Source organism: Micropterus salmoides, unplaced genomic scaffold (genome assembly GCF_014851395.1).
Source record: "Micropterus salmoides isolate LMB-PRFRI ecotype aquatic unplaced genomic scaffold, ASM1485139v1 Ms_hic_scaffold_3, whole genome shotgun sequence".
Taxonomy (NCBI): Eukaryota; Metazoa; Chordata; class Actinopteri; order Centrarchiformes; family Centrarchidae; genus Micropterus; species Micropterus salmoides.
In genome coordinates, this window is record NW_024042261.1 from 20,124,004 (window position 1) to 20,139,262 (window position 15,259).

At 38.6% G+C, this 15,259-nt stretch overlaps 1 protein-coding gene across 3 annotated transcripts in view; it reads left to right on the forward strand.

Moving 5' to 3' along the window:
• gria4a (glutamate receptor, ionotropic, AMPA 4a) overlaps nt 1–12,962 on the forward strand; it is a 121,695-nt gene extending 108,733 nt beyond the window's left edge. The window contains exons 16-18 of one of the 3 annotated variants that reach the window (XM_038693965.1): nt 3,221–3,335; nt 5,231–5,368; nt 9,453–12,962. In XM_038693965.1, coding sequence (XP_038549893.1) covers nt 3,221–3,335; nt 5,231–5,368; nt 9,453–9,617 — 418 coding nt within the window. In that variant the 3' untranslated portion in view covers nt 9,618–12,962. Of the gene's footprint in view, nt 1–3,220; nt 3,336–5,230; nt 5,479–9,452 lie in introns of all 3 variants that reach the window. The other 2 variants (XM_038693966.1, XM_038693969.1) reach the window with 2 other exon arrangements.
• Nucleotides 12,963–15,259: the final 2,297 nt, after the last annotated feature.

Genomic DNA, 15,259 nt, shown 5'->3' on the forward strand with positions numbered 1-15,259 from the left:
AAGCAGCAAACAGGGAGGACAAAAGTGACACCCTAAAATCTCCTGAGACACCCTGCAGCTACAAAAATAGGCGCAATGTTGCATCTTTTGTCAGTGGTGGGTGCCTTTTATATATAAAAGGTTCAGACCCAGTGACAAAGGTACAACACTTGAGCTTGTTGAGACACAGAAACAGAGAATATTATTTTCCTGGTAAATAAAAACCCTACAAAAATTAAGGCATTTTTGAAAGATATCAATTGAGACCCAACAGAGAGCTAAAATGCTTTTTTAAAAGATCAATATATTATATCATTTTCTGTTGAATCATCTGAAAGAAATTATTGTTCATTTTAAATATCATGCAGGAAAATATTGCCCCTTTGCAGGTGAGCGCCTGCTAAGATAAATCACACCTCATAATAATAACCATTTTGGCACTGATGTGGTAATGCCCCCCTGAAAGTGTAAGGTAATGGAAAGAGGGTTCAGTGATGGATAGGTGGAAAAATAAAGAGAAAAAATTACTGTAAAGACAGGAATATTCGCCCCCTAGTGGCAGCTCTGGGGAGAGAAGAGAGATGAATAAGAGACTTGAGTGAGAGTCAAATTGCAAGCAAGACAGAGAGACACCAAACTGAACCTCATCACTAATTTTTTGCTCAAGTACACAGCAGATGAAACAGGTTTTTAAAACATTTAATGGAAAAACGACCCAAGTGTAATTCTAGCTCTCAGATTCTTTTAGGCTCAGGTTTGACTTGAAGCACAGGGGATGATGAATAATTTATTGCAGCAGAACGCAATTACAGGATAAGGTTTCCTACATCTCTCGTTCTTTTGTTGGATTTCAACAATTCTATTTGGTTTCGGGGGGGGGGGGGGGGGGGCGTCTTCTGTGAGTTTTGGCAAGGTTTTAATATGATTATATTGATACTTGTTCAAATCCTACCTCTCGTGTTTTCATACAATAAACAGTAGGAACAGTAGCATTTTAGGATCACATATGCCAGTCTTGTTTGGAATCAAGCGAATCCCTAAATTGAAAACCACTCCATCAAGCTAATTGTAAAATTTACACAACATGGAGTCTAGAGCCCAGTTACTCAGTTGGAGGACTGTGCACCAGATCTAAAAGTTAAAGGCCACGTTCAAAACTAGCACAAAAAGTTGACTGTGAAAACTGTGTTTAAGCAGGTGTAGACTAAGAAATCCATGTTTATTTTACCCGGGGAAAGTATGAGAACAGTTTTCATAATTGAATTAATAATTTGGCAGGTAGTGTATTTGAGTACTGGCTCTGTGAGGATGTAATGCAAACATGCTAATGTTTGGCGGGTAATGTTGACCATTTTCACCATCTTAGTTTAGCATTTTGGAATGCTAACATTTGCTGATTAACACTGAACACAAAGTACAGCTGCGGCTGATTGAAAGTTTTGCAGGTATTTTATAAATTGGATAGATTCAGAATGCAACAAGGAAGTATGTATCAGTGGTGTCTTCAGGACTTTATAAGCCTTAGTAGAATTTAGATATTTCACCTAAAACCACAGATATCAACCATATGGTGGCGCTAGAGCAAGGGTGCCTGATTTTAAATGGCCTGTGGAGTAGCAGTTTCAGGACCGCAATCTTAGGACTGGAACTGCAGTTGTAGGACCCTTGTTTACTTTGATACTGCCAGCTAGCTGGCTGGCTAGCTATGTACTCTTGACGGACCCCCAAAGCCAATTACCCTTAAGGCCCATTTATACTACTGCGTAGGGTCTACATGCGTACCTACGCCGTAGGCTACGCACGTAGACATGCATTTATACTTGTATGTAGGTGTTTCCGTCATTCTGCAATTACACCCCCAAACGCTAGTCAGCAGTAGCGCTATAGCGTCCACTGTGTTGACTTTTGCCGGCCAAGCAGGCTAACTTCCAGTTTAGCGCTCCGCTAACGGAAATGCGGTTAGAATTGTATACGTGCGGCTGGTGTAGCCTTTTCAAATGTTACTGACTGAATGGATCACATTCTGATAGCAAAACGAGTCAAATATATTGATTCACTGTGTTACAGCCGCCGTTTTGGCCACTAGTAAATGTTACTTCAGAGCGCGGGGTACTTCCAGTCGGCTCGGAGGCATTGCGAGGCTACCCAGCCAATCACAGAGCTTAAGGTCCGCGTCGACTCTATGTGTAGTTACATTTTGGAGGAGGTGCACGTCAGGCGACGGCGTGGCGTCTGCGTAGCCCCGTAGCCTATGCTGTCGATTTGACGCAGAAGTATAAATTACACTTACACTTATTATTACCCTAATCATCACCGAGTGTGTGCCTAAACCTAAGTTATTGATTGCATGTCGACCGGTTAACCCCACAGCTGCACACATCAGCCGTGTAGCAGACAGGGTTAACCTCCTTTGTGTTGCTGTGCATTACCAATCCACTAGATGGCACTGTTGCCAAAGAACTATGGCCCTAGAACTGCGGTCCCCGGATTGCGGGGGGGCTGAAACTGCAGAATATATATATATGGCCCACAATTAAAACGTTTGGCCACCACTGTGCTAGAGTAAATCATTTGGATCCAATCATTTGGATAAATCATCTGGAAACCATGATTGTTGTTGTGACAATCCATCTTGTAGATGTTGACATATTTTACTGGATCAAGCGAAAACTTTGACCTGCTGTTGGCACTAAATGAAAAGTCCTCTGAGTATCACGAATGTCTGTCCAAAATGCCAATCCATCCATAAATTGTCGAGATATTTCAGTCTGAATCAAAATGTTGGACAACTGACAGACCAACTGACCGACTGACTGACCTGAAAGCTGCCTTCAAAGTCTGTAGAGTTTATGAAATCCTCAGTTACACATTCAAACTTGTCTCACTGTAGCTCACTCTCCCAGTCGTAGCACAGTGCTAGCCTGACACCAATAGTCCTGGCTTAACAGTACTTGCCTCTGGTTCAGTGTAGGATCAGCTGGGGCAGCATGGGTGTGTTACCTGGAGTGACAAAGGTGGGTCCCACTCATATGTCTGTAGCTCGCTTTAGCTCCTTGCTCCCCCCAGCCCCTCCTCAACGAGCATACACACATGTACTCAGTGGGACCCATGCTAGGTCACTTGATCTAAACAAAAGTACCTTTTTCTATGTGACTGAGCTGTGCAATGCAAATGTGAAATACCCTAATAACATAAAATAACATGACCTATGATGTTATTTATGTTATTTTTACACGCGAAGAACCCCGGTAAACCTCGCAGTTTTGAAACTGAGCGAAGCAGGCGTCTTAGACAAACTGAAAAACAAATGGTGGTATGACAAGGGAGAGTGTGGACCCAAGGACTCTGGAAGTAAGGTCAGTCTCACGCTGCTGCGGCCCACAAAACGCTAGCCTGAAACTCTCATCTGAATACGCTCCAGATTACTGCAACTACTGTCTTAGCAATAGCAACATTCTCAATTAGCCTGAAACATGTCTTGAATGTCCACAGTAGACTAAACATTTAGTGATTTCTTTTTCTATTTTGATGGTGGACCACATTTTCCCAAATATGCATCAGATGAACTCAAATTCTTGTTCAGTTTCTGTAGCAATCTGTAGCAATCCCATCTTCATTACAGTTGGCATTAGAAATACAATGTAATTCTTTTATTATCATCAGACAATTTCACCTTCATGTTTTTGTTTTGATCTCATACACTAGCCCATTTTTAGTAACCTGTAATATATCCACCAGATGAGAATACCACTGTTTCTTTAAATTATTATTAGCAACTACTGACTTTTGCCTTCATGTTTAAGATTTAATCAGGACTAGGCTATCTTTATATCCATAACTTTCTGTAATGTGTGGTAGTGCTTTATTTTACAGGTGCATGTTTTTATATATATTTTATATAATATCGTCCTTGGTAGTTTTCTGGAAGAACTCAGTTATTTGTTAATAATTTTAGGTCAAATAAACAACAACCACAAATAAACAAATCAATTACTTATAATTATACATATAAGGACTTAAGTGCATGGCAGGTCAGCTGAACAAGTCAGTTTGGTGAGCACAGATGAGTATACAATTTAACATGCATGCAGAATAAAGTTCCCATAATACATTAATACTGAAATAATAATTCCTTGGGTTTCAGTGGAGCAGTTCTTTAATTGGGAAATCATCAGCTGACTATTAACTAAATTAAGCACAATTTCAAACATTTATTTATTTATTTACAAGTATATTTGATATATACCATATTAAATTATGTAGTTGCTTTCATGAAAAATTTGTAGAAATTATGGACCTGTGAGATAAAGCATTACAATATTTTTATTAGCATTTGCTATTAAAATGCTACAGCTATAACCTATATCTCCCCACTTAAAACTTGTTGCTGTTGTGTGTCAAAGTGGAAAAGAAAATGGGAAGATATTTACAATTTTTAAAACATAGACCATGTGAGCTGCTCTACTGTAGATGTCTAGACTACTGGAGCCTTTATATTCCATTAAAACTGCAGTGAAATGTCATCACCGCTCAGATTAAAGCCTGCTCTGTGATTTATTTTTACTTAAATTAGATGTTGAAGTTTGTTTGATATCACTATGTTACATTTATAGAAATGTTCAGTAGTTGTATTGACTGTTACAGATGTGTAGTACTGTATTTAGTAGCTGTTGTGGTGATAGTAGAATTGATTGTAGTTGTAGAAGTAGAATGTATTTGTAAAATTGTAAAATGTATCATACTTTCAGTAGCATAGAATATAACAGTATAACATTAGGATTTGTCGCTAGATGATCTTTTCTCTGACAATCTCCATTTCTGTGTCTAACCACTGTACCCTATTTTCTGTCTGCTTTTTCCCACCTCTTTTCCCATACTCTCACCTCCTACTTTTTTGCTTTTCTCCATATCACCTACTCCTCCTTCTTTTTTCTTCTCCTGCTATCTCACTCCCATTATTCTCCTCCTGTCCCATCTCTCAAATTTTCCTTCCACCTCTTATCCCACCTGCCTTTCTCCTCTCCTTAATCACAAGTCTTTTTTTAATCCTCCATCATCACCCCCCCCACACACACACACCCTTTTCCCTTTTGTTTTCCATTTATCACCCACCCCCACCCCTTTCCCATCAACCCCTTCTCCTCTAACTCCACTCCACTGATGCCTCTTTTTCCACAACACCCGGACTCGACTCTTTCTTCTCACCCCTTACTTTTTCCCAAACCCCATCTCACTCCCTCCCTCCCTCCAGGACAAGTCGTCCCAGGCTCTGAGCCTGTCCAACGTTGCCGGGGTCTTCTACATCCTTGTGGGCGGCCTGGGCCTGGCCATGCTGGTGGCCCTGGTCGAGTTCTGCTACAAGTCACGGGCCGAAGCCAAGCGCATGAAGGTGGACCTTAGCCCCCCTCACTGCCCCAGCCCCTCCCCCAGCACCCAGAATCTAGCCACTTATAGGGAGGGGTACAACGTGTACGGCTCCGAGGGGGTCAAGATATAGGGGTAGGATTTAGAGGCTCCCATATAGGTGGGGTAATGGTGCTGTAGATTATTGTACTGTCGCTGTAGAGGCTGACCCAACAGCCCCACGCAACCGTGTTGTTCTTCATGTGGTGGTGAAGACGTGGTCAAGCATTGTGGAACCAATGTAGCTTTTTTATGTTTCCAAAAGCTTATTTTGTCTGTTTTGTTTACTTATTGGCCTAATATTGTCTTAGATTTTTGCGTTTAAATTTCTTTTGGGTGTTGTTTTTGTTTTGTTCTTTCATTCTTCAGCACTTCACCCCCAGCTACATTGGGGTTAGATTTATGTGACTACAAATTTGGTTCCATCGTCTTTGGCTGCAGATGATGATGATGATGATGATGATGATGACATTGATGGTGATGCTCTTGGCTGATGACTTGAATAGGCACCTGCATTGTAATTTTAGCTCACAGGTAACAAAATATTGATGGCACAGGGATGCACAACTCCATCTTCAGGGGGTAGCGTTTTATATGCAGTAATGTATAATCTAAAGTACCAATTATTTTATCAATTAATTATTGCTTGTTTTGTCCAACCAACAGCGAAAAACCCAAAGCTATTAAATTTGCAACTATTTAACTGTTTAGCATTTTTGCTTTAAAAAATGACTTGAACAATTAAACAGTTACCAAAAAGGAGTACTTCAAATGTAATGGGCTAATCAGTTAATTAGCTAATCATTTTAGGATTAATATTGTGCATAAAAGCTTTGGTCCAGCCATGAATTAAAGTAAAGGGACTTCCTGATATATCAGTTCTAATAATAATCACCATACAAATAAAAGTATCAACTTTATCAATACTAATACCTGAAACTCATAAGTTTTCCTCTAATGTTCCAATATTATCTTGACTAAACTATTTTATGGTTGTAGCAGTAGTCCTATCCTGAGAACATAACGGTGGTGTTCCTCATTAAATTCTGTGACTGCTTCTAGCTTCAAATTAATTAGCTAACATGTTGGCACCAATTATCTGGTATGACTAAAAATTCTCAGCCATAATACAATAAATATCTTAAGTTGGTTTTATATCAGCTCGCCATCATTTTCATAATAAGACTAGTAAGTCCTCAAGCAGACATATGGGTGAAGTGCTTTGTGAGCTGGGCATGAATGTACATGCTATGCCCTGTTTGTTAAGAGCCTTTTAAAGCCAGTTCACACTGAGCCAATTCAGACCAATTTAGCGTGAGGCCGAGGATTTCGACAGCTTAAAAATACTTGATTTGATCTTGTTCCATTCAGGTAACAAGTGGGAGAGAAGTTTGAGTTATTAAGCAAACAAATAAAATAGCACAATTAACTTTTACCCAGCAGCAGTTTGTAATTGCTTTTTATTTTTGTCCATATGTATTAGTCAACCTGAAGGGATTGAAACTTTTTTGAAGTTTCAAGTACAAATGACTTGTCTCTAAAAATGTACAAGTATTTGTCTTGTAGTGTAGAGAGTGCCATCTCTTATGGGCAAAAAATACTAATCCTGACTTCTTCTCCTGACTATAGCGAATCACGGCAGCTAATGTAAATGGTCGTGATGCTTTGATTTTGATTATCGGATATGCACTCATAGATTTGCATTTATTAGGTGTTTAATTTCAAATCTAAGTCTGGCAGAACAGCACTAGAAGTATTAAATGTGAATTTAATTTACCAATGACAAACCAGAGTACATAAATCTTCTTCTGTGCACAATAGCTAGAGTTAGTTTAGTCTGCTGAATTGATCTTTCCCAGTTCTGATAGCTAGTACTCTGCACTGTTTCTTATTCATACATTGTACCTTTAAAGTGTCATCCATAAAATGGAGTTGTGCACCTCTGTTGTAGACGGTCCAAATAGCGACTCTGATTTATTCTAGTCCTGACAAATTCAAAACACCCTGGTTACTTAGTGTTAATGCAGAAGAATAATTGATGATGCAAACACATCATATATAACGGCTACTTAGTGATGTTGTTGTAAAAACATGGCTCACATTTATTGATGTAAAAGAGCACTTAACTGAAGTGAAAGGAAACACTGGACTTCAATTTGATGATCTGCTTAACCAACCTTACAAAGGCATTATAAGGTCATATTTGATCATCGCCTTAAGGTAATTAGCAGGATCAATACCTAGGAAGCCAAAATAAAGACAGCTACATGAAATATTGGCCATTATCTGTGCAACGGTACCAGTGCCAACTCTAAATGAGATATATGATTTACCACAGCTGGCTGCTTTGAAACTCTATCTGTACTATTTTACTTAACTTTAATCGTCTAAATGAGTTCGAAGTTGCAATAATACCGTCTAAAACATCTGAAAACAAGTAGAGGTTCCTTGAAAATTGTCTTAGATGTTCCTTTAGCTAAGTCTATCCATATTTTCTCTTTAGTTTTTAATTGAGTTGTACATCAGCATGACAGCACTCATTAAGGGGGCTGTTTATAAATGCAGATTAAATTGTTCTATAGATGAAAAATAGTACATCTAAATATAAATAATGTATTCATTCATATAGCACCAGTTCATAACAGAAGTTATTGCACTTTTCATATAGAGCATGTCTAGACCTTACTCTTTTTAATATTATTATACAAAAGTGGCTTTTACAAGACTAGATACTGTATAAAGACCATTAGCTTATAAGCAGAACATCAAATTGCAATGTTTCAGATACTAAAGATGAAAGTGAGCAATGTTTTCTTTCCTAGCATCTTTAACTGAGGTTATTCTCTCTGGATTGCCTATGATTTATGTGGAAACCCTCTAACTATAGTTGGACAATACAGATTTTTGGCTGATCAGAAATATGAGGTTTTCATCCGGCAGCAGCCGCACAACTGAAACATCACAGAGTAGCCTGTTTGTGTGAAGTGTCGCCCTACTCTGAGCAGTATAGCCAGTGACTCCCTCTCTATAAATCTTTCCTTTTGTCTTTTCAAAGTCCTCACCTTCCAAATCCCTTTCAAATCCTCACCCAAATTTTTCAGATTACTGAAACCCAGAACCCAAAAAAATGCATGGTCACCTATGAAATGCAGATGTCTACGACCCACATCCTCTCGTCTACTATGTACATTTGTGGTGATTGTTGCCTGCTTTTCATTTACTTTTGCCTTCAGCAAAATTGTTACTGTAGCATTTTCACAGTGTGGTAGCCTTTTAGTGAGATTTGAATGTGTAGTTTGGGGTGCATTCACACCTGTTTGAAGTAATTCTAATGAAGTCTTTAGCATTTCTACCTCCAGTTCAGTTTGTTTGAACAGGCAGAAAAACACCATTCAAACTTTGACGTACAACAAGTGTACGAAGAATATCTGGAAATGCTAATCTCACTTTTTTTCCAAGCCACTTGGAGTGAATTCTGTTATTCTCCAGTAAACAAGTGACAGTTGTAGTTTACTGTCCATGTGACTTTTAGTTACTTCATCGGGACTGCAACTAATAACATTTTTCATCATTTATGTTTAATTAAGATTTTAATCACAAAAATGTCAAAGAAGTTAAAAATGATAATGACATTTTCCTAAAACCCAAAGTAATACCTTCAGATTGTTTGTTTTGTCCAACCAACAATCTAAAGCACAAACATATTCAGTTTATGATAATATAAAGAACAGGCAAGCAGCAAAATCCAAACATTTGAGAGGCTGGAACCCACAAATGTTTTGCACTCTTTGCTTGAAAAACTAATTCAACGATTGTTTCAACTATGCATGTGATTGCACCCTCAGACCTATCAAATTATAAACTTACGTGTGTACAGTGTACAAGCACATGCATGTATAAGCGTTTTTTGTGCATGTGTCCGTATTGAAATTTCTGTCTTTATGCGAGTGGTTGCATTTTTCTTGTACAATTTCGATGCCTGTGAGATGATCTTTTTTTTCAAACAGAATCTCCACTCTGCCATCTCCACCTTCTTCTCTGTCCTCCCCTCCCATCTCATCTCTTATTAGCTGTCTTTTTCTGAAGCCATGCGGAACAAGGCCCGTCTGTCCATCACAGGAAGTGTGGGGGAGAATGGCCGCGTCTTAACGCCAGACTGCCCCAAAGCCGTGCATGCTGGCCACGCCTCCCTCCGACACCCCGGCCTTGCAGTGGTCTCCTCTGGACTGCCCTGAAAACCAAAAACACCTGCCGTGCCTTAATGACACACAAACATATAGACTTCGAAAAGGACACACACACATACCCACATGTGCTTACACATAATCACACACATAAAACATGCATATAATTACATATACTTAAATGCAAATACTCAGATCAGAGACACTGAACACACATTTTTACACACTTGAATACACAAACACAATGCGCATCATCATCTCACTTTCCTGCTGCCATTGACTTATTTCACAAGAGACAAGGGAAACTGTGGCGTGGGAACAGTGGAGAAAAACAAAAACAAAGGACGACTATGACTATCACACTTGCCTGCAGCATTTGTTTTATTATTTTTCGGAAGGATGCCATCCTGATATCGACAAACCAACAGGAAAGCCAGCACAGACCTAAATGAACTACGAGCTGTGAACATGCCCACAAAATGGATGATGATGATGATAGTGATAAAGATGATGTTCACAGCTGACAGAAAAACAAAAGACAACCAACGAACATCTGTTTCTGCTGTCTTCATTGGACGATGTTGGCCAACAAGCCACACCCCTCGACAACGCCTTACTAAGACTACAAAACATTGTTTTCATCATGGTCATCATCATCTTTTAACTTGCCTGCAGAGACTGAGTGCCAGGTATCATCACCCTTAGAAGACCAGAAAACTGTAACCTTGAACGTTCAGACTGAGAAAAACTCGCTACTTTGCCATGGACTGTTCAAACTGAATGAAAATGCTTTCTTACTACGCATATAGAATGACTTCTCGCCCCAAACCAGCGAGAAATAATCAGCCAATATAGAACAGAAGTAACCTCGAAACATACGTGTGGCTGATCTCGGCCACAGAATTCACAGGGGTTTGTAAAAGAAAAAAAAAACAATAGTAATTAAAGAAGTCCTTCATCAACAGCATCGTCATGACAGTAGAAATGCTAAATAGCAAATTCATTATTACTTTTTGCCGAGTGACAAAGGCGAGGTTTAAACTGTATATTCAGTCATGGAAAGAAAAAATAAAACACATGGGCAGATCTCATATGGCTACCTTACAAAGTGCTTCTCAACCTGAACACTGGGATCTTATAGAAGCTTGCAACATGAATGATGGAGGAAATGGGAATAAATATGGTGATAAAACATTTTGGATAAAACTGTTCACCTGTGCAAACAAATCCAGCCCCTTGAATAATTAATCCAAATAACCGGGCAATTGAAAAGGAAAATCAAAGTTCAGAATTCTTTTGCCCACACTAGGGCGACTAGAGTAGTAAACTCTTTGTGTCAAGGGCCATAATAAGGTTGAGAACTGCTGGTCTATGCTGTGTGCGCTTCATTTTACTTAAAGACCTACAGGTGTTATTTTCAATTTCTCTAAATGTAATGAGTCTAAAGGGCAGTTTGGTCATCATTTGAGATCCTCAGTCTTTTCCAGTGGCCCGGAGATAGATACCACATCAGAAAGCTTGCGTTTTAAAACTGTTGTAAATAACTGCGTAGCAAAACAGAACTCACTTGTCTTTTTTAATCATCTTAGATAACAATTCATTGCAATAATGAATATGAAAGAAAAATGCCACTACTTGTAATTAAGATCAAATCTTTTTTATAAATCTACATATTATATATAATTCAAATAAATATATATCTATACGTCTATAGAGAACTATAGAAAACATTGATCACAGATTGTCAGAGGCCATGGCATACATTCTGTTATATGGCTGTTTTTTGATAACTTGAGAATATTGATATGCCACCATCTATGTGTGTCCTACTCAACACTGAATGTCCATCTGGCACTCACACGGACACATGCGTAGAAACACACGCACACACATTGTTGCATACACAGGGTCAGCTCAGAGTGATCACTCCAGCACCATGAGAGGTTCAGACGTTTTTATTTTTGCCTGTCTGTCTGTATCACGAGTATATATTCACTGTTTTTCATTGTCTAACCATGTTTTTACTCCCAAATCTTCTGTTGGTGGGCTACAGCATGCAGATGCCAGTATTCAATACTGAAGCTGATACGATGAGATCTCCTTTAGGCAGGCCTCTGGAGAGGATGTGATTACTGTACTTTAGGGAAACAGCGCTGTCTGACATTTGGAGAGTGTAGCATTTGTGTTGCATTTCATATTGCTTCAGTGCTTTTTGTTATTTGTTTTCTCGCCAGATGTGAGACAAATGAAATCCAACACGAGTTCAAACTGAGCAGGGGTTTGCACTTTTTGGCGACATGATTGGATCCCTCATGCCAGGCAAGAGCAATCAATTCTAAAAAAAATTAAAAAATCTGTTATTTACGGTATAACAGCCTGTTTTGGCACATCCACTTACTGCCAGCCAAAAATATACATCGCATTAATAACTGAGGAACAATTAGGAAAAGAAAAAAATTATTTTTTTCAAATTACAGTGTTGCTGTTTAGTTCTTTAAATACAAATTAGCATAGTGGTGATACTTACATAGAGATTGTGTCATGATACAGTGATAATGTAGGTGGTAATGAAATATTGTATTTTCTGCCCCAAGTCTTCCCACGTATTTGTTTTTAAATTCTACTGTTTTATTTCCAATGCCCTACCTCCCACCTTTCAATTCTTCCTTGTTCCTCCTGCTTTCGTCTCCCCTCCTGTCCCGCTGTAAGACAGAACTCTCTGTGCAAAGTGCATCTCAGCAGAGACAAATTACTTTATTTTCTCCCCTGGTACGCTGCAAAATAATGTGATAGAGATGAATTGGAAACATGAGACACCAATTGACAATCTGAGTTTCTTGGTTTCTTGATTTTTGTTTTCATACCTTTTACGTTGTAAACTTTAACATTTCGCAAAAAAAAAAAAAAAAAAACAGAAAAAACTTCCACACTTACCTCATCTCTGTCCCGCATCAAAGGTATTCCAGCCTATATAGAAAAACATATCTCAAAACAACAAGTATATCAAACCCTTTTTTTATGGTTGAAACAAACAAGGTAGACGGTTTCCAATCAATCTCTCAGCCCAGTGGATCAGTGCAGGAGTATACTGCATCAATCCACCATGAGAGAAATAATGGAAACAGTTTCTACAGTGGATACATTTGTTAAGAGACAGCTAACACTGATCTAGCTATCACCACACCAGACACATCAGGCAGTTGAACAATACACAAGACTGTTGTGTTTATTTCTTTGCCACCTCCAGCATATGAGATTTCATGCATAGACAGCAAAAAGCTGACTGCTGGGCTGTCAACACTCTGGCTTTAACACACCGTTTCTTTCCTTCTTTTGCTTTTGTTTTGTCTTTCCATTTGGTTTCTTTTTCTAGTAAAACATCAATGCTGAACCTGCTCTGTCTGTGTGGTTATTTATTCACTGATCCTATTCCTGTACCATGTACTGCAGCCAACCTGCCGTCCTGTTATGGACTTAACTATTAATGGCCTCAATGGATAAAACCGAGTTATGCTTTCTTCTTTGTTTTCAATACTGTAGTTTTTATTGAGATATCAATAATAATAATATGAGTAAAGTGTGATTACAGGTGTTGATAAGTGTTCTGACATTTTTTGAAGAAAGAAATTACAAAGTAGTAAGTTCATTTTTATAATTTTGTGTTTCATCTTGTTGAAAAACAGATACTCTGCAGCTGTGCGAAATTTACTGCATTACCTTGATTTGAGACTGAGATAAATGTCAGTTCATGAAACACTCACCATTTAACTTACAAATGCTATTAGGAGCCAAAATACAATCACTGGCAGTGGGTGCCCCAGGCCTGTCAGCCAGTACACAGTGTTGTGAACTCAACATCAGTATAGGTACAGGTATGAGAAATTAATATTGCTACATCACACAACAATGGTGTAAATGTTAGTGGCTCTACACACCATTTAAGCTTTAAATTTAGTGTGCTAACATGCTAACAGTGAGAATGTAAACATGCTCATGTTGCATGGATGCATAGCATTTTATATTTAGCGTTAAAAGTCCAGCTGAGACTGATGTGAATTTATCTTTAGTTTTGTAAGTATTAAACACATTTTTGACCTGATGATGTTTGTGAAGGTTCACACTGCGAAGTCTCTCCTGTTGTAAACCAGCAGTTACGGGGTTAAACTCCTAGCTGCGATTTTTGTCATTTGGGCTCCCTCTTTTTCAATCCATGGGGACCTAACACTTCTAATGCAGAGCCATCACTGACAAGCATTTCCCATTATTTCCCATCTCACTTATGCTCTTTCACACGCAAACACACACACTCACATACCATGCTGGGTTATTACTGACAAGTATTTCCCATTTACCTGAAGATGAAGCAAAATAACAATTTTGAGGCTGTGCTGCCACCCTTTTAACCTTGCACCTTCACGTGCAAATGCACACATGGGCGTGCGCACATGCACACACACACACACACACCCCTTCAATTTGCCTCTTTTATCGTCACTGCAGAGTGACAACAGCCTTTTCACATTTTTTGGCTCATTTCATCTCCTCTTTCTCAGTCCTGGCATTATCCCCATTCTGTGCAGCCCCTCCTCATTTCTCACTCTATATTCTTCATTCTGGTTATCCTCCCTCACCCTGTCATACTTAATTTCCCCATTTTTTTGCATCCTTCTCTCAGGGGAATCCACCTCAAATCCTGATTTCTCATCCACAGCTCCTCTCTCGTCATGAAAACCTCCGCTACTCTCACTTTTTCTTTGAAGCATTTCTCATGATCGGATAGGAAATTGAATTTCACCAACACACTCAGCGGACACAAGCAGCTCGCCCCTAGACTGTTTTGTTGTTATTTCTGCTGATGGTGTTGTGGTCGCTGAAAAGTGTGTTTCCCACATACAGTACACACTTTCCTGTATATAGACTTACAGTCATACAGACAAGACATAAGATGACAGCAAATAAACACGCTGTTCTACAGGGTTGGATTAATACAAATATAATGTTCGGACTAAATGAGGAATAAATCAGATTTTTATTCATTTTAATGCCATCACACAAAAGTGTGACTAAAATATTTTCAGTTTAGATTTAAGACTGAATGAAATGGAACTGATTACGGTTGTTGATTAAAAACCAAAGGATTTGTTTCAGGAGAATTATCACAGATCTTTTCACTCACAGTGAAAATAAATATTTGCTGCTTTGCCACCAAGTATTCTATCATCCTGTAATAAATATATTTGACATTTTTAAATATAAACTAATAGTCAGAGTGACCTCTGACCCTCAGAATCAGGTCACATTACATATAAGCACAAGTCACCTGCAAAACTCAGGAGAAATTGTAGAGAGGCTTATAGAGAAAGAAAGACTTTACAAATTTCAATTAATTTTTTTAAGCTGGGTGCAAAAAAGTACTGTTATGACAGAAAATTAATATTATTATTATTACTATTATTGTTATGTTGTATAGATATATATGTGTTGTGTTTTTTATCCTTAACCTTTCCTCTCCTATACTCCTTATGTTAGTCTGTCCACATTTACTAGGGTTTAGGTCAGAGCTGTGAGATTGTGTTAGTGTTTTCCCCCTCTTGTTGTTCCTCTCCTCTCCTGGAATGTTCAGTCAAGGCTGACAGAGGATCTCTGTTCCCCAAAACCTATACTGTGTAAAGGACGATGCATCCCTTTGCTCT